We start from the raw sequence: 21,108 nt of genomic DNA on the forward strand, positions 1-21,108 counted from the left end.
GTGGCCAGATCCCGACCCCCAGGGCCCCGCGGACCCCCCAGACCCTTCCCCACGGCGGCCCCAGCCCCCCGGCCAGGCCCAAACCCGCGAGCAGCCCTCCCACCGCGCGCATTCCCACCATCTCCTGTCCCCCCACTCCTCCCACCCCTTGTAGGATCCATGTCCGTCCTCACACCGTGCCTTCCCGACCTTTACCATCTGCTCCTCCAGGATGAATAGGGGGCAAGTTTGGGAACGCGAAGCGAGGGGCGGTAGGGAATCGGGGATGGGGGGAGGGGAGGTTAAGGGCTGGGAAGGGGACATGGGGTGAGGTAGGTAGAGGCCGCGCGTTTTCCTGCAGGTCCCAAGCCTGGAATCTGTCAAGCCGCATTCTGTCGCCCTCAGCGACCGAGAGGTGTGCCCTGGGGCCGGCTGTGTCCCCAGTTCTACCAGGAGGCCTAGCACTCACAGAAGCACTCATTAGGAGCAGTTTTCCCACCGCCAATTCAGAGGTTATTCTGAACCTGTTTTGAATCTGCCTGTGCATTTCTTGCATTCCCAGATTTACCAGCATAATCCTAGTTCTCTCCACTCTTCAAAGCCAAAACCTTCTCTACACTTGCTGTCATCATTTCCTCACTTCTCATTCATTCTTAAAACCGTTTCACTCATCTTCTATCTCACACCCATTGAAACTGTTCAAGCCAAGGTCACTGGAGATCTCCATCTGGCCAACTCCAATAGACACTTTCCTGTTATCCTCCTTTATCTTTTCATTGTTCAGTGGTGTGTGTCAACTCTCCTTGAAGCATTTTCCTGCTTTCACTCCTGGCATTGTTTGCTTCTTCTCAATCTCACTTGATACCTCTTTCCCCTCCCTTGAGATGTCATTGAAGCTCTTGGTTCTGTCCTGAGCTGTCTCCTCTCATTCTGTACTTTCTCCTCGGGTATTTTATTCAAGCCCAAGGCTTCAAATTTCATATATCTCTATGTATGTATGTATGTATGTATGTATGTATGTATGTATGTATGTATGTATGTATGTTGATGATCCCCACATTTATATATCTGGCCCAGACCTCTTTCCCGAACTCCAGATTCAATATCCAACTGCCCTCACAACATCCCCTTGAAAGTCCAACAGGAATTCCAAACTTACAGATCTCAAGCTGAATTATCTTCCCTATGTTCCCTCTTTACCTTTCTTCCGAGTCTGTTCTTCCTTTAACTCTCAGGAATGGCCAATTTCTAATCAGTTACCCAAACTAGAATCCTGGGTAATGTTCTGATTAAACTCTACTCCCTCACCTCTACATCTAATGTCACAAAGTTCTATTTACCTAAATATCCACTACATCCACTACCTAAATATTTTTCAAATCTATTTATTTCACTCCATACACACTGCTACTAAACTTAATCTAGGCCACATAGCCATTTTTTTCCCTTGACTGCTCTAATAGCATATCTTCTTGTATACCTCCTGTTAACTACCCTGATCCTTTAAAAAAAAAATGCATCTATTTGATCATTTATTCATTCAACAAATATAATTTGAGCACCCAGCATATACCAAGTACTATGTTAGGTACTGAAGATATAATTTATGAGCAGAATAGGCTGGGTCCTTGTCTACATGGAGCTGTCAAAGGGGGGAATTAGATAATAATAAGATTAAAAATGTAATAAATACCATGAAGGAAAGGTGGATGGTGCCTTGGGAACACACAAGAGTACAAACTAAACTGGTCTGGGGATTAGGAGGAGAGAGTCAAGGAAGGTTTCTCTGAGAACAGAACATTTGAACTGAGATATAAAGTATGAGTAGAAGTTAGTTAGGCTTAGTTAGAGAGGGTAGAGGAAGGTTTCAGGCAGAAGAAAAATCAAACACCTTGTGGAAAGAGACAGCATGATGTCTTTGAGGAATCAAGGAAGGTCAGTGAGGCTGGAGAGCAGAGTGCCAAAGCTGGAGAGATAGGCAGAGACCAGACTGAGCAGGACAGCTGAGGCCATGCTATGAATTTGGGGTCTTAAGGTCTTTGTTCTTGGTGTGGATTATTGATGGTAGTGGGTGTGGAGAGTAGATCAAATCTAGAAATGTGTCTCAGAGAGAAAATTGTCAGTGGATTGAATATGGGCAATAAAGGAGAAGGTAGTGTCAAGGATGGTACTCCTGGTTTGCACAACAGTATGGCTGGTTATATTCCATGACCCAGGATCCTGAAAGAGGACCATTTAGGGCTGGGTGGGAGAAACATGAGTGAGCGTGTTAGTTGAGAGGCCTATGTAGAGATGTTGAGTAAAGTTGAATGTACTGTCTAGTGCTCAGATGAAGAGTCTAAAATGGAGGTATAAATTTGAAAATCAGTATATAGATGGTAACTGAAGCTATGGGCATGAATGAATACCTATATTGAATAGCGGGCAAGAAAAACGAAAGGGCATAAGAACGAGCCATGAGAAACTTCAGCTGATAGAAGAAGATGAGCCAGCAAAGGAGTGTAAAAAGCCATAAGACAACTAGAGTGTAGGAAGAAACCCAAGCGATGTAGTGTGTGGAAGCCATGGGTGTAAGGTGGATGAGAGGCTCTGGTGTCAAATGTTGCTGAGAGTACAAGCAAGATGAGGCCTGCAGGTGTCTGTTGGATTAAGTGACATAGGGGTCATGTTGACCTTGGTAGGAGCTGTTACTGAGCTGTGTTGAGAATGGAAACATGATTGAAAAGGGTTGAGGAGTGAGTGTGAATTGATAGACTGGCAACAGTGAGTAGAGACAACTCTTTCAGGAAGTTTACCTGCGCAGGGGAGACGAGAGCAGCAAGTGGCACTGGAGGAGTGTCAGGTCAGTAAAGATTCCACTTTTAGATTGAAAGATAGTGGATCCCATAGAGAAGAAGAGGGCGATTATATAGAAAAGAAAATAGTTAAAACAGTGGTATAAAATTTCTGGACAGGCATGAAAGGAAGGATCCAAATGGTAGGTGAAGTGATCGGTTTTAGGAAGAAGGAGAGAAAAGGATAGATGCTGAAGTCAGTAAGTTTATATGTTTGAAGACATTTCTCGACTGATGGCTTCCATTTCCTCTTCGAATTAGGAGTGACGAGTCCTCCTCTGAGAGGGAGGGATGGTGCAGGGGGTTGTCCAAGGAGAGTTGTGTTCTTGTCTCAGCTTAAAAGCCCCTTACTCAGAAAGGTCTTGGAGATACCTAGGCTAGAGTGAGCCTTGGGCTCCTATAGTGCCCTCCGCTTTCCCTATCATAATACTCAATTATTTATTCAACAAATAGGGAATGCTTGTAGGTGCCAGGTACTGTTCTAGATACTGGCATTACACTGCATTGTAATGAGTTGTTCCATGACTGTTTCACCACTAGACTCTGAGCTCCATTGGGAAGGGAAGGAACCATTTCTTCATTATTCATCACTCTCCTCCATGCCATGTAAGCTGTCAGGTTAGAAGACCCTTGACCTTAAGGAGGACTCACCCCTCATTCCTGCCCCCCACCCATGGTTTTACATCAGCTTCTTCAGGCCTAGTGGCCACTCTTAGCTTCTGCCCTGAATTCCCTGCCCAGTTCCCTGCCTCCCAGAGTCCTTTGGGCTCTTTCCATCTTTTGAGAGGTTCCAGGTATGGATAACCCCAGTGAGAGGGGAGAGGTTGGGTCGTGCCCCTTCTGGAAGGTATTGGGCGGCTGGTCATCTTTTGATCTTAAGAAGTGAGGTGATGGTGACTACACTGCCTTGGGCTAGGTGTTCAGGCTTTAGCACTTATAGCAGAACTTCCCTTTTCCTCCCCCAGTACTTTCTGCCTTGGTGACCACAGATGGACAGGGCTGTCCTGAAGTCAACCTGTCTCTTCACTGTCCCAGCCTCACAGTGCATGTGCCCTTCCCAGATCACATGTCCAATGGCTAATGAGATTGGTACCAGCCTGCCCTCTAGATAACCTGGCTCCATACACCACTGCTTCAGAGAAGGGCTCATCATGAGCTTGCCAGAGTCATGGGGTCTTCCACCTCCTGAAACTCATGGAGATGCCACTCTATCAGCCTAAGGGCCAGGATGTCATTTTAAGCTAACTCCCTCCCTCCCCTTTTCCCTAGATCTCAGCCTGCACCTGTCTGAGATCCCTATCCTGTCTTACCTCTTTCTCAGGAGCTTTTCATCATTCTCCAGCACCAGCCCTAACAGTCTCGTTGCCCATCCCCAGCCCGTGGGGCCACACAAGACCTAACGAGGTCTAAGATTCTTAGTTCTTCTCACTCCATGTCTGTCACCTCCATGCCTCCCTTTCTTCCACACCGAGGGCCCACTCTGTGGCAGATGCACAGTGCACTCTCCTTGCTCGTGGGAATGTGAAGTTGAGCAAGACACAGTCTCAGATGTTCTGTTAGAATGCTCGGTATCATGAGGCACAAGATGGGAATAGTCATTTAAGGATGGGGGAGAGAAGACTGAATAGAGAAGGCTTATTGCTTAGGAGCTGTGACCACTGAGCCAAGTTTTGAAACATGAAGCAGAGGTTCTCACAAGGGGAGACAAGCTGAGGATAAGCAAAGAGCAAGGACTGCGAGAGTGTGACATGTTCTAGAATTTGCCACATTTCCTGTGGCTGGAGTGAAAAGCGTGAAGGAGACAGGGAGGAGGAGGAGGTCCAAGAGGTCATTGAGATTGGCTCAAGGAGGCTTTTGGTGTCTGGCTAATGAGCGTGGAAGTTACCCTAAAGACAGCGGTGAGCCACTTAATTTTCCAACCTGGGGAATTACACAATCTGGTTTCCATTTTTGGAAGATTACTTGGTTCTGGGTAGAGGCAGAGCCATTGTTTTTCTTGATTGTGCCAGTGACCACAAATTTTCTCATTGCCCAGGTGGAGCCACAGTGAGCAGACCAGCAGTTACACATGAGGCAGACACAGACAGGAGCCTTTTTTTTCATTTATTTCACAGAAGATACATAGCATCGTGCTAGGGTCAGGGGAGCCGGAAGGGACAGAGAGGTCAGCTCTGGCTCTTGCCTCAGAACCATGCACTGCACCTGAGAGTTGGTAGAGCCTTGCTTGACAGCCTAAAACACCTCACTGCAACTTGTGCTAGGTGCTGAGAGTTACAACACTGAGATGGCAGAGGGAACTGGAGCAAAGGGTTAAGGAATGAAAGAACTTCTTAGTGGGGAACAGGGAGAAAGATGGAAATTGAGAAGAAAGAACAGTACAGTGGGAGTCAGAAAGGCGTGCATTTGAGGGGCCGTCAATGAGGGAGAGTTGTGTGTTGTGGGCCAAGTAGGAAGAGAAAACCCTGTGGGTTTCGGGGCAGGGGGTGCCAAAGGGCAGTGGCTGTCTAAGAGGGTCAGGATGAGAGAAGAAGTGGTTGGTCAGGGAGCATGAACTGTGATGTGAGAGGCCAGTGAGAGTCCAGGGAGCAAGCGCTTTATAGTGCGGATCAGGGAAGGAGAGTAGCCAGTAGTGGAAGGTCAAAGAGAGTGGGGAGGTAGGGATGGGGTCCTGAGGGGGGATTACGGGGGTGATGGGGCTGGAAGGATTCATAGGTGGAGAAGGTGATCCATGAAAGGAGAGAAGAGGGGGCCCGAGGGGACAGAGTGGGTGGGCCGTCACTAGTTTAAGAGATCCCTTCACTTGAAGGACAGGTGGAGTTTGGTTAGGGTGCCTGAGTAATGGGTAAGACACAGTAACATGACCAAAGTGTGTTTTCTGAAACTGGCAGGGGAGATGCTAAAATGGGGCCTGGGAGAGAGAGGAGGACACATTCATAAATATTTTAACACATATTTTGTTGAATATCTGAGTTCCTCTTCTGTACCAGGACTGTGTTAAGATCTAGGCATACTGCACTGAAAAAAAAAAAAAGACAAAATTCTCACCAGCATGGCACTGAAATTATAGACATAAGGAGACAATGATTAAACAAAGCAATAATGATAATAATCGTAATAGTAATAATTAGAATTATAATAGCTTATTGGATGGTGCTAGGTGCTAGGGAAGATTTGAGGATTGCTGAGAGGGAGCATGGTGGCCTGTAGTTTTAAAAAGTTATTCAAGAAGGTCTCACTGAGATCAGGTGACATTTGGGCAAAGACCTGAAGGGCTGGAGGGTCCAGGTCAAAGGCTCATGCAGTGACCCAGGCATGGGTCATTATAGGGTTGACAGAGGGATTGGTGCTCTAAAGGTGAGATACTTTGGAGAAACAATCAACAAAATATAGCTTCAACAAGCCAAAGGAGCCACAAATTGGAGCCGGAGGCCCTCCTTTGTGACCGGCTTTCCCCGGCCATTCCCTGAGGGCTGGGTCTTTTGCTCTTTCTCTCTTGTCCTCACAGTCCCTTAGAGGGGGTGGGCTTCTGGTCTGGTTGAGCCCAGTGGTTTGTGAGGATGAGAACACAGCCTGGGGAGCTCAGTGGTAGGGCTATGGATAGCAGTGTGGCAGGAGGAAGGGGACAGTCAGTGTCCAGTGTCTGGAACACATGAGCCAGTCCCATGCCAGCTGTGTCCCTGGCACAGTAAGCCCCAGTCAGATGAGCTGGGGGTGGGGATGCACAGAGAGCCATTGTGTAGAGGCTCTGCTGTTGGGAGTGAGGGCAAAGCAGGGGCTGGCTGTGCTTTCCCAGGAAACTTGAGGCTGGGGATTTGAGGATGGAGTGGGCTTCGGACTTGGGCCCGGCCTGGAATAGGGGTGATGGTGATGGGGGACAAGAGTTAAGCTAGTCATGTCTATGGGAAAATAGCTCATAGGACACGGAGCAGTGTGTGCCGGCCTGCTGAGCATAAGGGAGGTGAGGAGGTGCAGCCCTGGGGCAGAGGCAGGGGTACTGCTATCCTGAGCTGGAGGCTCAACCTGATCTCTCTGGCCCCCTCCCCCACAGGATCTGCTAAGGCCATGTCTGTTCCATCATCACTGAGCCAGACGGCCATTAATGCCAACAGCCACGGAGGCCCCGCCCTGAGCCTACCCCTACCCCTGCACGCTGCCCACAACCAGCTGCTCAACGCCAAGCTGCAGACCACGGCTGTGGGACCGAAAGACTTACGCAGCGCCATGGGAGAGGGTGGTGGGCCTGAGCCGGGCCCTGCCAATGCCAAGTGGCTGAAGGAGGGCCAGAATCAGCTCCGGCGGGCTGCCACAGCCCACCGTGACCAGAACCGCAATGTGACCTTGACCCTGGCAGAGGAGGCCAGCCAAGAGCCTGAGACAGCACCCTTGGGCCCCAAAGGCCTGATGCACCTGTACTCTGAGTTGGAGCTCTCTGCCCACAACGCGGCCAACCGAGGGCTCCGAGGACCTGGCCTGATCATCAGCACCCAAGATCAGGGGGCAGATGAGGGAGAGGAGAAGGCGGCAGGGGAGGCCGAGGAGGATGATGAAGAAGAGGACGAGGAGGAGGAGGACTTGTCTTCTCCCCCAGGGCTACCTGAGCCCCTGGAGAGTGTGGAGGTGCCCCCTGGACCCCAAGCACTTGCAGATGGCCCCCGAGAGCACAGCAAGAGTGCTAGCCTCCTGTTTGGCATGAGGAACAGTGCAGCCAGTGACGAGGACTCAAGCTGGGCTACCTTATCCCAGGGCAGCCCCTCCTATGGTTCCCCGGAGGACACAGGTACCTGTGGAACTCAATATGGGGAATGTGGGAGGGCAGGAGGGCAGAAGGCAGGCCTCTCCACACAGAGGGTAGGGCCAACCTGGGCATGAGTCAGCAGGCCATGGCCGGGTTTTCCTGAAGGAAGTCATTTCTGCCTTCAGGGAGTGCTTGAACAAGTTGATCAGCCCATCCATCATGCACACCCTGACGAGTGGCTGACTAGGTCCACTTACGGGGCATGTACCAGGTACTGGCCCTGTGCTCAGTAATGTCGTGTTTAATCCTCACAGTAATGCTGTGAGGTAGATACCATTATTATGCCCATATTATAGGTGACAAAAAAGAGGCCTGGAGAGATGCAGTAGCTTTCCTAAAATCACAGGCAGTCCGATATCACAGTAAAACTGAGCTCTATACCAGGTCTGAGTCCAGACCTGAGCTCTGGGTGCCGTGGTAGCCTGCCACTTGTACACAAAGCATGACGAACCGGGTGCACTTGGGCCAAGTTTTAACAGGCCGGTCCAGAGGGAGCAGCCGCACCTCCCCACATAGGTCTATTTGGAAAGACTGGGGGATGTTGTGTGCAGAGCACATGCTGGACATTGTAAGAATCCTGTTTTGTATCCTTTGTATCAGGAATAGGCTATTGACTAAAAAAGTTAGGAACCAAAGGAATAATAAACATGCGCTGCTTTGTCGGGGGGACGGACAAAAAGAATAGATAGTCAGATTCCAAGTATTGATCATTAAATGTGTCCTATTTAAATAAGTTGACTTTCCTCTTTTGCTACTGTCATGTAGAGATATAGATAGAGCTGAGAGCACAGGGCAGAGATAATGGGGCATAGCCACAATACAGACATTTGGTGGGTGCAGGTGTAAGTAAAGAAAGACTCCCTCACACCAGGCTGCGGGCACCATTCCCACATCCCAAACCGTGGAACCTTTTCAGGGAGCATGTGGTTCAGAGGAGCCACGGGCAGCGCACTGTCCCCTTTCAAAACTTTTATTATGGACATTTTCAAACATATACAAAAGTAGATGGAATAGAATAATGAGCCTGATTTATTTACCTATGACCGAGTTTCAACAATTATCAACACCTGGCTAATCTTGATAAATCTGTACCCCCACCTACCCTGGGCCCCAGTGTAGGTTATTTCAAAGCAAATATTTTCATCTATAAATGTTTGCCCATGCATTTGTAAGAGAAAATACTCTTGTAAAAATTCACAATACCATTACCATGTCTACAAAAATTTAACAATTCCTGAATATCATCAAATATCCAAGTTAATGCTTCCATTTTTTCAGTTGTCTAATAAATGTCCTCCCCCACCTTTAAAAAAAGTTTTATTTTTTGAATCAATATTCGAATAGGTCCAGACCTTTTGATGGTTGATATGTCTCTTAAGATTTCTTTTGATCTACATGTTATCTTTCTATCTCTATTTTTGCTTGCAGTTTTTTGTTTTTTAAATTGAAGCCACTGTGGTGTTTGTCCTGAGTTTTCCATGATTGGGATTGCAGGCTCTCTCCCAGTAGTGGTGGTGAACATGTGCCGCTTCCCCTGGATTTCCTGTAGATTGGTAGTGAGTTCTAGAGCCTTGATCAGATTTAGACTTGAGAGTTTTTTGCATTTTGTTTTTGCAAGAACACTTCAAAGGTGGTATTGAGTACTTCTCTCAAAGGCGAAGTCCAATTGTCTCTCTTTTTTGTGATGTCAGTGGCCTTTGATGGTCATTGCCCAGACCCTCTTTAAACTGCTCCAGTTCAGCTGGTTATTTATAGGGTTGGGTGGGGGAAAAATATAACCTCAGTGGAGCCAGTTCATGTAACTTTTCGATGGAAAATGAAAACTTGATATTGATGTGAAATATTCCAGTTTCTAAATGTTAGCAATCAATTCTGTTTTTTCAAAAGCACCGTGCAGGCCACACAAAATTGATCTGAGTCTTGCACCAGTCTGCAGGTTGCTGTTTGCAACCTCGGCCCTAGAGGGTGTGAGTCAGAGGCCAAATAATGGAGGACCTGGTTGCTCAGGGTCTCCTGGAATGGCTACTGTGGTGGCCGCACTTATGAAGCTTCTGGCAGTAGGAGGACAAAACTGCTGGAGAAATGAGAAGGGTATGCCAGGCACGGGCAGCCCCCTCAGCAAGAGTGTTGGTGTGGCAAGAGTGTGGTCAAGGATTGAACTATGGCAGAGGCAGTGGAAATTGAGGGTAGAAGTGTGGGACCAGCCTAGGGCTTACTCTTTTTGTGATTGTGTTGCTATGACCATGAAGGCCACAGAGGAGGTCTGGACACCGATAGGAATTGGGTATAGAATTGAGCAAAAAATTATTTTCTCCTTCCCACCTTAGGATCGCCACAAAGTTATTGATTGAATGCATAAGTACATGAGTGAATGAATGAATGAGTGATGAATAAATGAACTTTACTACCTGTGTTGGGTTCATACTCTGTGCCAGGCCCCATCCTAAATGCTTGAAATGCATGCTACAGGGGAAAGATGTTCCTGCCCTCATGACACTCCCAGTCTAGTGGGGAGGGGGAAGTAAACAGGCCATTAGAATCAGCATAATGTGCTCTGGGATGGGGGAGGTGCAGGAAGGGCACCTAAGAACTCTGCCCGTGTTTGTGGTGGAAGACAGGGGGTTGAGTCCGTTTTGTAAAGCGACCTTTACACTGATGTCTGAAGAGGAGTTAGTGATAGCCAGGTGAAGACTGAGGGGAGGGAGGCTTGGCTTGGAGAGGATGAGGAGCATGTCCCAAGCAGAGAGAAGAGAGGAGGCTGGAGGTAGTCAGAGAGAAGGCTGATAGGCAGATGGTTATGGCCTCCTGACAGCATACAAACCCTGTGGGGGAATTTGGATTCTATCCTGAGGGCAAGGAGAAGATAATTAAGAGTATTCAACTGGAGAGTAACTTCATTAGTTGAGCATTTCAGAACAATCATTTGGGCTTCAGTGTGCAGCCCAGACTGGAGGAGACTAGACTCGTGGGAGACCACTGTGAGGCTGTTGCAATGATCCAAGTAAGAAGTGCTAGTAGTCTGGGCTGTAGTGGGGTGGAGAAAAAGAGAGAGCATGACAGGAGTCACTGACTGCTGAGCAAGTGACTACACCTGGCTTATGCACCAAAACATGCATAGATGGATGAATGAAGGAATGATACTGAACCTTTGAATTTGTGTGTGAGTGTCTGAATGAATCAATGCAGGAGTGAAGGTATATGTTTCTGAAGAAATGCCTGCATGTAGAAGCAAAGGCCTGGGTGGGACTGTGCTTGGAGGAGATGTGCCAAGCTCCAGAAGGGCCTCCCAGATGGTCAGAGCAGAAGAATGACCCCTCCAGGACAGATCGGAAGGAAGAAGCTCTTTGAAGCAAGAAGGTACAGGCTGACAGGGATGGCAGATGGATTGGTGTGTGTGACTCAGTCGGAAGACAGTGAATTGGTTCCTAGATTCGAGAGGTGTATGACCTTCATGAAAAAGGGTGTGGCTGTGGAAGGCAGGGCTGCCTTGGGTGCTGGTGTTCTTGGAGGGTTTGACAGTAGAACCTGGAAGGCAGTGGAGGGTCTCTGGGGGAAGGGCAGGCATTCTAATTCCCTAGGACCCGAGACGAGGTGAGGGTTAGGGGAGAAGAGGTGGTAACGGTTGCCTAGAAGGCTGGATGGGCAGGAAGAGCCCCTCCTCTGTGGGCCCACCCCATTTGGAAGGGGAGGGTGGTGATGCACCAATCCAAATAACTCACCTCAGGTGCACAGCCACGTTGATGTAACCACACCCACTCCCAGCCCCTCTGTGCCTGGTTGCTCAGCAGCCTGGGTCTGGGGACTGCCTGTCCCTCAGTGTTGCCTCTTGGACCAGTCAGGATTCCTGGTTTCCCTGGTAACGGGAAGCACGTCAGCAGTCTGGGCGCTCCCAGCCCATCCTGGTGCTGCGGTTGCCGAGGAGACACTGCAGCCTTGCTGGGCCCTGGCAGGTGAGGGGGGTTGGTGCTGGGAGCCCCAAACGCAGTCTCAAGCTTGCCGGGGCCCATGCCCTCAAGGCCCATTCTCAGGCTCAAACTGCTGGGAAGGTTCTGGGGAGGGAAGGCCTCCCTGACATCCTTGAAGCCACACCCTGTTTGTGCTGAGAGCTCCAGGCTTTTCGGAGCCCCAGGTGGCTGGGGTATTCCCGAGGGGCTCAGCCTCTTCCTGTCCTTAAGACTGGGTTTGACTGTGGCACTGCGGTGACCACTGTGGGGTGGGATGGAGATTTGGGATTTGGGGCAGGGAACCAGGATAAAAAGAAGAGATGTGAGTAGGAAGGGCTGGGGTCTCCTGAGCCCCTCATCTCCACCCAAGGAGGTTCCCTCCCATGGTGGTCTTGGCCCCTCCCTAGTGAGCTCCAGGCGGGGGAGGATCTTGCCTGGCAAGCGCTCTGCCCTGGTGAGAAGGGGGCGGTATGAGCTTTTCTCTGCAGCCCAGCACCAGGCTGTGAGCCCAGCTGGCTGGGCTGGAGGGGCTGTGAGGAGGGAGGGTGGAGGCAGGAGGAGTTGGGAACGAGCGCCATGTTCTCCCAGGACTTTTTCCTGGCCATCATCCTGCAGGACAGCAGTCCAGGTGAGGGGTGGCATGGGGCTGGGCATGATGTGGGGCGGGGCCGGCAGGGAGAGCAGTAGGGGATGAGATATGAGCTGGGTTGCAGGGCTGGAGTGGTGTGGTCGGCCAGGGGAGGAGGGGCATATGTCACAGGTTCGCAGTACGTGAGCACGGGCACAAAATGTTTGTCTGCATTTGTGTGGCAGCAGTCAGGGTGTGAGCATCTGTGGTGTCTGCACACACGTGGTTCACGTATGTTGTGTCTGAGTGTGCTTTCACTATGTGGTACTCGCACATGTGTTGGGGGTTGTTGTGGGAGTGGTCTCTGCACGTGTGTGGCAGGGGCTGTATATATAACTGTGTGTGTACACTTCTGTGTAAGGTGTTTGCATTAGTGTATGGCTGGAGTTGGTGTGTATGTTTGCCCATTTTCTGTGTGTACATGCCCTTGTGTTTGTGGTGGCTGCACAGATGTGTAATAGGGCTTATATGTGTTATGTACCTGTGTGCACATGTGTGTGCAGGAGCTGGTAAGTGTGCGCACCTGAGATATGGATGTGTATGACAGGAGGGGGTACCCCCCATGTGTTGGGGGTTGTTGTGGGAGTGGTCTCTGCACGTGTGTGGCAGGGGCTGTATATATAACTGTGTGTGTACACTTCTGTGTAAGGTGTTTGCATTAGTGTATGGCTGGAGTTGGTGTGTATGTTTGCCCATTTTCTGTGTGTACATGCCCTTGTGTTTGTGGTGGCTGCACAGATGTGTAATAGGGCTTATATGTGTTATGTACCTGTGTGCACATGTGTGTGCAGGAGCTGGTAAGTGTGCGCACCTGAGATATGGATGTGTATGACAGGAGGTCAATTGGGGTCACCCAATCTCCCTTCTGCCTTCCTCCTTCCCTCTATGTGGCCACATTATCTGAGAGCAGAGCCTAGGAGGAAACCTGAGCCGTGTCCCCTGCTGGTGGCTCCCCATGTTATGCCTCCATACTGTAGGCTCTAGGAGGAAGCAGGAACCATGTTGTGCTGGAGCCCTTCCCCCACCCCTTCTTCTCCACCATGGGAGGGGCCTGGGCATAAGCACCCACTGTCTGCTTGTTGGGTGGGCAGACCCTCACCAAGCCCCCGACCTGGCAGATTCCTTCTGGAACCCCAACGCCTTCGAGACGGATTCCGACCTGCCGGCTGGATGGATGAGGGTTCAGGACACCTCAGGGACCTATTACTGGCACATTCCGACGGGGACCACCCAGTGGGAGCCCCCAGGCCGGGCCTCCCCCTCACAGGGGAGCAGTCCCCGCGAGGAGTCCCAGGTGAGGCTCACAGGCCTATTGTGTTTTAAGCAGGCTGCAGGGGTGGTACTGCTAGAGCAAGGTGAGTCGCTTGCTCACTGCTCCCATCCTCCCTCCCAGCTCACCTGGACAGGCTTTTCCCATGGAGAAGGCTTTGAGGATGGAGAATTCTGGAAGGTGAGTGGGGGAACCTGCTTCACAATGGGGGAGCTGTAGAAGGGGCATGTGTTTGGTCCTGATTCCTCTCTCTGCTTCCTAAGGATGAACCCAGTGAAGAGGCCCCGATGGATTTGGGACTGAAGGACCCTGAGGAGGGGACATTGCCCTTCCCAGCTCAGAGCCTCAGGTGAGTGGGAAGGTGCAACACAGTGGGTAGACAGGGAGATGGATCCTTTTGGAATGGGCCTTGGGACAGCTCCGTGTCTGGGGGCCTGTACCAAGTGTTATTATCTGCCTTTAGCCCGGAGCCATTGCCCCAAGAGGAGGAGAAGCTGCCCCAAAGGAACGCCAACCCAGGGATCAAGGTTTGTTCAAGACCGATCCCCATTCTCCAAGATGGAGCCCCTCTGTGTGTAGGAGAGCCCCTTGTGTCAGGTTCTAGAGGGGCATCTCTGGTCTCAGTACAGCTCCCCAGGTCCTGAGTTAGGGGCTCTTCAAGTCTCAGCACAGACTCCTGTGTGCAGGCTGGAGGCACTTCAGTTTTTAACTCAACCAGCTCAGCGGCCTGACAGGGAGCTCTTCCAGGCCTGGCTAAGATGCTTCTTCGTACTAGCAGAGGTCTCCTCTGAGACCATCACCCCTCCCATCAACTATCTCCTGTTTGGGGAGCTTCTCAGTCTTAGCTCAGAACACCCTTCCACCCATCATGGTCTGAGTCAGGGACTCCTCTCGTCTCAGCAAAGCCCTCTGTGTGCTGTGCTGGGGGCTCCTCCAGTTGTAGCTCAGACCCTCTACCTCCCACCCCCTCTTGTGTGTCTGGCAGTGTTTCGCTGTACGCTCCCTAGGCTGGGTGGAGATGACTGAAGAGGAGCTGGCCCCTGGACGCAGCAGCGTGGCTGTTAACAATTGCATTCGTCAGCTCTGCTACCACAAAAATGATCTGCACGACCCCATGTCTGGGGGCTGGGGAGAGGTGAGGGCCTGGGCCGGCAGGATGTGGTGTGGTGAAGTGAAGGGAACTGTGAAAGATCGGAGGGCAGAGCTGCCCAGGTGGGGGCTGAGGGAAGGAGGTGTTGTCTCACCCCAAGTGATAGTTCTGTGAGATGGCTGTGTGATCTCAGGTTGGGACCTTGGGGGATGGTTGCCTAACCTGATGGCAATGATAAAAGGAGTAAGAGATGACAGGTGTGACTCTACCCAAATGCAGCCTGCAAAGTGGGTGGTCTGACAGCCAAACAAGGGTCTCAGAGCTGTGGCTGAACTCCCCTGAGCTGGAGGTGGTTGAGCTCAGTCACCTCAGCTGGAGCTCCACTGAGTGCCTACTTCCTGGGCCTGCAGGGAAAGGATCTGCTGCTACAGCTGGAGGATGAGACGTTAAAGCTGGTGGAGCCACAGAGTCAGGCCCTGCTGCACACCCAGCCCATCGTCAGCATTCGTGTGTGGGGCGTCGGGCGGGACAGTGGAAGGTGGGCGCAGGGTCTGGGATCCTTGGGTGGGGTCAACCAGCAGCCAGAATGGGGCCCTCCTCCCTAACTCTGTTCTTTGCCTCTCTTGTGCTGCCGGACCCAGAGAGAGGTACTATGCCTATTTACTTCCTTCCTCCTCCTGGACTCGATGCCTCGAAGCACCCAAGTTCCCTTATTTTGCCCTGCCTCTTCCTGCCCGCTGTGCTCACCTATTCTCCCTGACCTCAGCATGCATGCCTGTCTGCCCTCCAGCCAAAAGGCTGCACCCACAGGACACCATCTGGGGGCAGAAGCCCTGGAGGAGTTGCGACGGACGGGTTGGGGGTGGGTATGGATGGTGCGGGGATGAGCTCTCAGCACTGGATGGCGCTGGGAGACACTGAGATAGCCCTTCCCCAACAGGGACTTTGCCTACGTAGCCCGTGATAAGCTGACCCAGATGCTCAAGTGCCACGTGTTTCGCTGTGAGGCACCGGCCAAGAACATCGCCACCAGCCTGCATGAGATCTGCTCTAAGGCACGGCCCCCTCCACTCCCTGGACTAGCTGCTACCTTTGCTCTATAAGGGTGGGGGTGGGGTCACTGGGTGGAGGTGGGTGCATGCAGGTAGAGGATTCCCTAACGGACCCTCCCCCACTCCTTCCCCCTGCTCCTCCATCCTCAGATCATGGCTGAACGGCGTAATGCCCGCTGCTTGGTAAATGGACTCTCCCTGGATCACTCTAAACTTGTGGATGTCCCTTTCCAAGGTCAGTGTCACAACCCCGCCAAGTCCGGCTCACCTTTGTTAGCAAAGGTGGGGTGACCCAAAAAGAGGCACTATCTACTGGACAGTCATGATAGAAAAATGGACAATGGAGACTAAATTCTTTGGACCAAATAAGTGGAGGGACTTTGGTTAAAGGGAGGCAGGGGAAAGGGGTAGAGGTAGGGCCTTGGCTAGAAGATCCAGCTTATGCCCTGGTGGTGGGGACTGGGAGTGAGCAAGATCTGCCACCACAATTGATCCTCTTCTTCTTTCCCACAGTGGAATTCCCAGCGCCTAAGAATGAGTTGGTGCAAAAGTTCCAAGTCTATTACCTGGGGAATGTGCCTGTTGCTAAACCTGTTGGTATGTGTGTCCTCCTTCATCCAGGGACCACCACATTGATCGTAAAGCTCTGCCCCCACCTTCTGCCTTCTAATACCTCTTTTACCAGATCTTTTTCATGGTTGATGTCACCTTGCCCTTCATTATGCATGCCACCCTCATGTACATCTGTCTCAGCTGCACTCTGTGTCCTGCCTATTACAACAATTGGCATGTCTTCACTGAGTGTGAACCAGTGAACAGGGCATTCTTGAATCCCAGAGAAAAGCTTTGATTGGTTTGGGCAGGTCTTAGATGACTGGAGACACCAGGCAGCAGCTGGGAGCTGGGTTCGGCATTACAGCACCAACTATGGGCTGTGAGCATCCACAGAGGAAACAGTGAGCATGATTGTCACATGCTTTATTGCTTGTAAAGTACTTCCTTGTATATTATGTCATTTAATTCTTGATTATCCTATGAGATTATGATTCTGATAATCCTCATTTTTTGGATAAGGGAATTGAAGGTAGAGACTGTCCGGTTCACTCATATTTCCAGTACATTCACAATACCTGTTATTTATTTGTTCATTCACTTAGCAAATACCTATGAAACCTACCATGTACCAGGTCCTGGGGGAACAATGGCCATAGGCCTACTTTCATGGAGGTAACAGTAGAAAAAATAGGAATTAATCAAATCACACAAGTGAATGTATAATTACAATTTGAATCATTCATTGAAAGAAAGTAACAAGGTCCTATGAAACTATATAACAGAGAAACCTCATTTAGTTAAGGGATTCAGAAAAGACTTCCTTGAGAAAGTGACATTTGAACTGAGATCAAAAAATGGAGAGGATCTAAGGAGATAAAGTAGGATGGAGAGTGGACTGAGGTAGGGGAAGATCATTCCAGGCAGAGTGAACGGGGTATGTGAGAACCCAGAGTGGAAGGCACTTTGTTCTCAAAGGCATTGAGAGAAGGCCAGTGGTGCCAGGTGAGGCTGGGAGCTGGGCAGTGGTCAGACCACGTGGAACCTCACAGGCCATGTTAACAATTTGTTCTTCATCCTAAGAGCAGCAAGGAACTATGGAAGAGTTTTCAGGAGAGCACTTGGCATAATGAGATTTGAATATTGTAAAGCTCACTTTGGCTGTACCATGGAGAAAGGTAATCAGTGGGTGGAGGTAGATGAAGAACTCAGGAAGATCTTGAGGTAGTGGTGGCCAGTATGAAGAATATCTTGGACTCTGGTGGAGCTGAAGGGGAGTATGTAGACTCAAGAGATATTTAGACAGGAGTGTGTAGATTCAGGAAATATTTAGACAATTAAAGTCAACAGACCTTAGTGATTGATTGAATGTGTGGTGAAGACGGAGGCATTGAGGATAACCCCTGTCTTCCTGGCTTTTGGAACTGAGTGGACAGTGGGGCCATTCTGTAAAGGTAGCAGGCACTGGAAGAGGCCAGTTTGAGGCGCCTTGGGGAAGCCGAGTGGCAAATTCAAGTAGGCAGCTGGATTCACAGAGGAGAAGCCTGGGCTGGAGATACAGATGTGGGCATCAGTGGATTATAGAGATAATCAAGGCCATGAATGTGGAGAAGATTGACCCTGGAAAGTAGGTGGCCTGCAGTGAGAAGGGAGGTGGGTTAGACCTTAGCCTTGAGGCCTTCCAACATTTAACGGGTGGTGGAGGAAGATGAAACTGCAAGGATAGTGAGAACAGAAGGAGAGGCCAGAGGGAAAAAAGAGACTATTTCAAGAAGTGGTCGGGTATCTGTCAAAACACACTTAGGAAGAACTCAACAATGTTTGGTGAATGGATAAACAAACAAATGAAAGAATGAATGAGATGACATAGCCAGGAGGTGCTAGACCTAGGACTCAGACCCTCATCACCTTCAGTTTTCTGCTCTTCCCCTCAACCATGCTGACTTTAATGACCAGCATCTTACATTAAATGAGGGAATCCTACGTAGAAAGGGTGGGGATTGACCTGGGGTTCAAAGGAAGGCCCAGATTCGCAGAGGAGTGGGTATTCCCATTGGATTCAAAGTCACTGCTACAGATGTGGACCTGAAGGTGAGAAAAGTATGCTGAGGGAATAGGAAGGAGGCTTGGCTGACCCCTACACCTTTGCTCTCATTTCCTCCACCCTCCTTACCTCAGCTTCTAAGCCCTTGTAGCCTCTTCCTGTTATTACCCCTATTTCTTTATCCATCTGCCACTTACTGGTTCTTTCTACACTAAATCGTCTGTCTTAAACCCTTGACTGCCCCTCTGTTGCCCATCAGCTTGATGGGTCTGCTCTGTTGAAGCCAGAGCTTTCACACCAGTAGGCTCTAAGCTCACTTCTTGTTTCATCTTATGCTCCCTTTTTAACCTCCAGGAGTTTACATTGGCCCCCGCAGAAGCTGCGATGTTCATTTGTTAATCATTCAGTCAACAAATGACTGCTGACTGCCTGGTTTGTGCCAGGCATTATTCTAGGTTCTTGGCATACACTAATGAACAAAAGTGACAAAGATTCCAGCCTTCAAGTAGCTGCCATTCTAGCCAGGAGAGACAGACAATAAAATAAGTAAATGATATAGTATGTTGGAAGGCAACATAGATATGAAAAAAAAAACAAAAAACAAAAAAACCCATCAGGATAGGGAACATTGGGAGTGCAACTCAGGCTTTTTCCAGGCCATAGTTGTTCCACTGCTTTCCCCACCTCCATGCTGATCCTCCTCATACCCTGAGGCCAGGCCCCGGCCCCACAGCCCCATCTGCTACTTAAGCAGTTTGACTTTGAGGTCTCATGCACACTCATGATCTTTGAGACTTTCTATTGACTGGCGTCAGTGTCATAAATATCACAGTCTTCTGCAATCTAACCCAGCTCACCCACTCCTGCCTGAATTATTACCTTTCTGTGGACTCCTGGGTTAGTTAGTTATACCAGTTTGGGTGCATTAGCATGTGTTGCCTACAGGTTATTTGCTCATGCATTTGGAAATCCTTCAGTAGATGAGCCTTATGCTAGGATTGGTGACACAGAGATGACTTAAACTTGGTTTCTGTCCTTGAGATGGCCAGCCCAGTGTGGAAGAGATTTTCCGTCAGTTACAAGATGTTGTGCTGAGTTGTCCCAGCAATGCCCTCTCTTTGCCCTGCAGCAGGGAAGGCTTCCCAGGTGGAGGCTGAGTGAACCCTGAAGGGTGAGAATTGGGAGTTGCAAAGACAGTCAAAGAGGGGAGGGCACGCCAGACAGAGGCTTTTCCATCAGTGACAGTCTGTGTCCCTCGAGGGCATCCTCTTCTCTCACTTTGTATTCCACACCTGTCTCGTGGGGCATTTGCCAAGATGACATGTTAATAAATGCTACATCAGTCATTTGAAACTCAGGGAGCAGTAAAATATGATGCTTGACAGCTCAGATGAGGCCAGTTTTTGGAGGACTTGCATGCTTGGGAATTTGGCCTTGATCCAGCCAGAGGTAAGATGACCAAGGCCAAGAGAGAGGACTTTCGAGGAAGACATATATCCTACACTTTGTCCTCTGCCCACAAAAGGTCCATATGGTCTGCTTCTATTAGGAACCCACAGGCACTGAAAGGGGCAAGAGGGCCTGGGAGGGACCACAGAGGTGTGTGCTTTTGCATTGGCATTGTTCACGCTAACATCTTCACTGCAAGGGTGAAGACACCAAGATTCCACAGCTAGCTCCTGACTGTACAGGAACGAGAACCCATGCCTCCACCTTGCCACATGCATGGGTTCTCCACTAAGTGCAAGCAGAAGTGGGACGCAAGAGTGGAGGGAACCCATTGTGTTACAAGGGAAAGTTGATTAATCTAAAATCCAGGAATATGGGGTTCCTTGGCCTTTGAGTGCATTATAGAAATCATCAAGTGTAACTAAGAGTTTAAGAGCCCTTCCAGTTCTGGAAATTAGCAATATAGAGAAGAGTCAGGGGAAAGGCCTGGCTAAGAACTCAGGCTCTGGAAGCAAACTGCCTGTGTTCAGATCCCCATTCCTCCATGTGACCTAAGGTTTATTACTTGACTTCTATAAACTTCCTTATCTATAACATGATGATAAAAGGATCTGTTATGAGATTGTTGTAAGGCACTTAATGAATTAACACAGAGTGACAGAAGAATAAACATTTCCCCAATTGAGTATCTTCAAAAAACAAAGGTAGGGTTTTGGGTGAGGACTGGCCTGAGGGCTGATTTGGGAGTCATTATTGTGTGAAGCCGTGGAAGGCCTGAATGTGGATGATCATTGAAAGTAAGAAATGGGGAGATCAGAGCTTTGGGGGTCAATCAGTTTAGGGGGCTGGAGGAAGAGGCAGAGTTAGTGAAGAAAATCAAACCTAGGATTCAAGATGGAAGAAACTAGAAAAGTGCCAAGTCACTGAGGCCAAGGAGGAAAGCACCAGTGAAGGGATACCTGTGCAGCACCGTTGGGGGCTATAGGCTGGTGAGGTGGGGGTAGAGGGAAGGCCCTGGGCTTGACTGAGCAGAGCTGGAAAGGCTAGGGTAGAGCCATGTTTGTGTCCATATCTTCTAGGGGTAGATGTGATAAATGGGGCCCTGGAGTCAGTCCTATCCTCCAGTAGCCGTGAGCAGTGGACCCCAAGTCATGTCAGCGTGGCCCCTGCCACCCTCACCATCTTGCACCAGCAGGTAAAGACCGGGGGTGGGAGAAGGTATGGCAGTGCTTTGCCATGGTGAGGAGACTAGGGGGTAGGGGGAGAACTGCCAGTAAGGTGGATGTGCCCGGTAGAACACTGAGAGTCGGGGAGCTTACTCACTGGGTTCCCTCCCTCTAGACAGAGGCAGTGCTGGGGGAGTGTCGGGTACGCTTCCTCTCCTTCCTGGCAGTGGGCAGAGATGTCCACACGTTTGCATTCATCATGGCTGCCGGCCCAGCCTCCTTCTGCTGCCACATGCTCTGGGGTG

General features: G+C 50.0%; 1 protein-coding gene and 1 long non-coding RNA gene across 5 annotated transcripts in view; one reads left to right on the plus strand and one right to left on the minus strand.

Moving 5' to 3' along the window:
• LOC102889160 overlaps positions 1–213 on the minus strand; it is a 5,240-nt gene extending 5,027 nt beyond the window's left edge. The window contains exon 1 of the long non-coding RNA XR_003047424.1: positions 196–213. This is a non-coding gene — a long non-coding RNA (uncharacterized LOC102889160). The remainder of the gene's footprint in view (positions 1–195) is intronic.
• Positions 214–340: 127 nt separating this feature from the next.
• The window catches only part of APBB1 (amyloid beta precursor protein binding family B member 1), a 23,054-nt gene continuing 2,286 nt past the window's right edge, over positions 341–21,108 (plus strand). Inside the window, exons 1-13 of one of the 4 annotated variants that reach the window (XM_015592363.2) lie at positions 341–491; positions 6,862–7,590; positions 13,299–13,474; positions 13,574–13,630; positions 13,714–13,799; positions 13,914–13,977; positions 14,436–14,585; positions 14,951–15,078; positions 15,481–15,595; positions 15,743–15,827; positions 16,106–16,189; positions 20,717–20,832; positions 20,979–21,095. In XM_015592363.2, the coding sequence (XP_015447849.1) occupies positions 6,876–7,590; positions 13,299–13,474; positions 13,574–13,630; positions 13,714–13,799; positions 13,914–13,977; positions 14,436–14,585; positions 14,951–15,078; positions 15,481–15,595; positions 15,743–15,827; positions 16,106–16,189; positions 20,717–20,832; positions 20,979–21,095 (1,893 nt within the window). In that variant the 5' untranslated portion in view covers positions 341–491; positions 6,862–6,875. The other 3 variants (XM_006915662.3, XM_025049456.1, XM_025049455.1) reach the window with 3 other exon arrangements.

The sequence above is a fragment of the Pteropus alecto genome, unplaced genomic scaffold (assembly GCF_000325575.1).
Source record: "Pteropus alecto unplaced genomic scaffold, ASM32557v1 scaffold395, whole genome shotgun sequence".
NCBI lineage: Eukaryota > Metazoa > Chordata > Mammalia > Chiroptera > Pteropodidae > Pteropus > Pteropus alecto.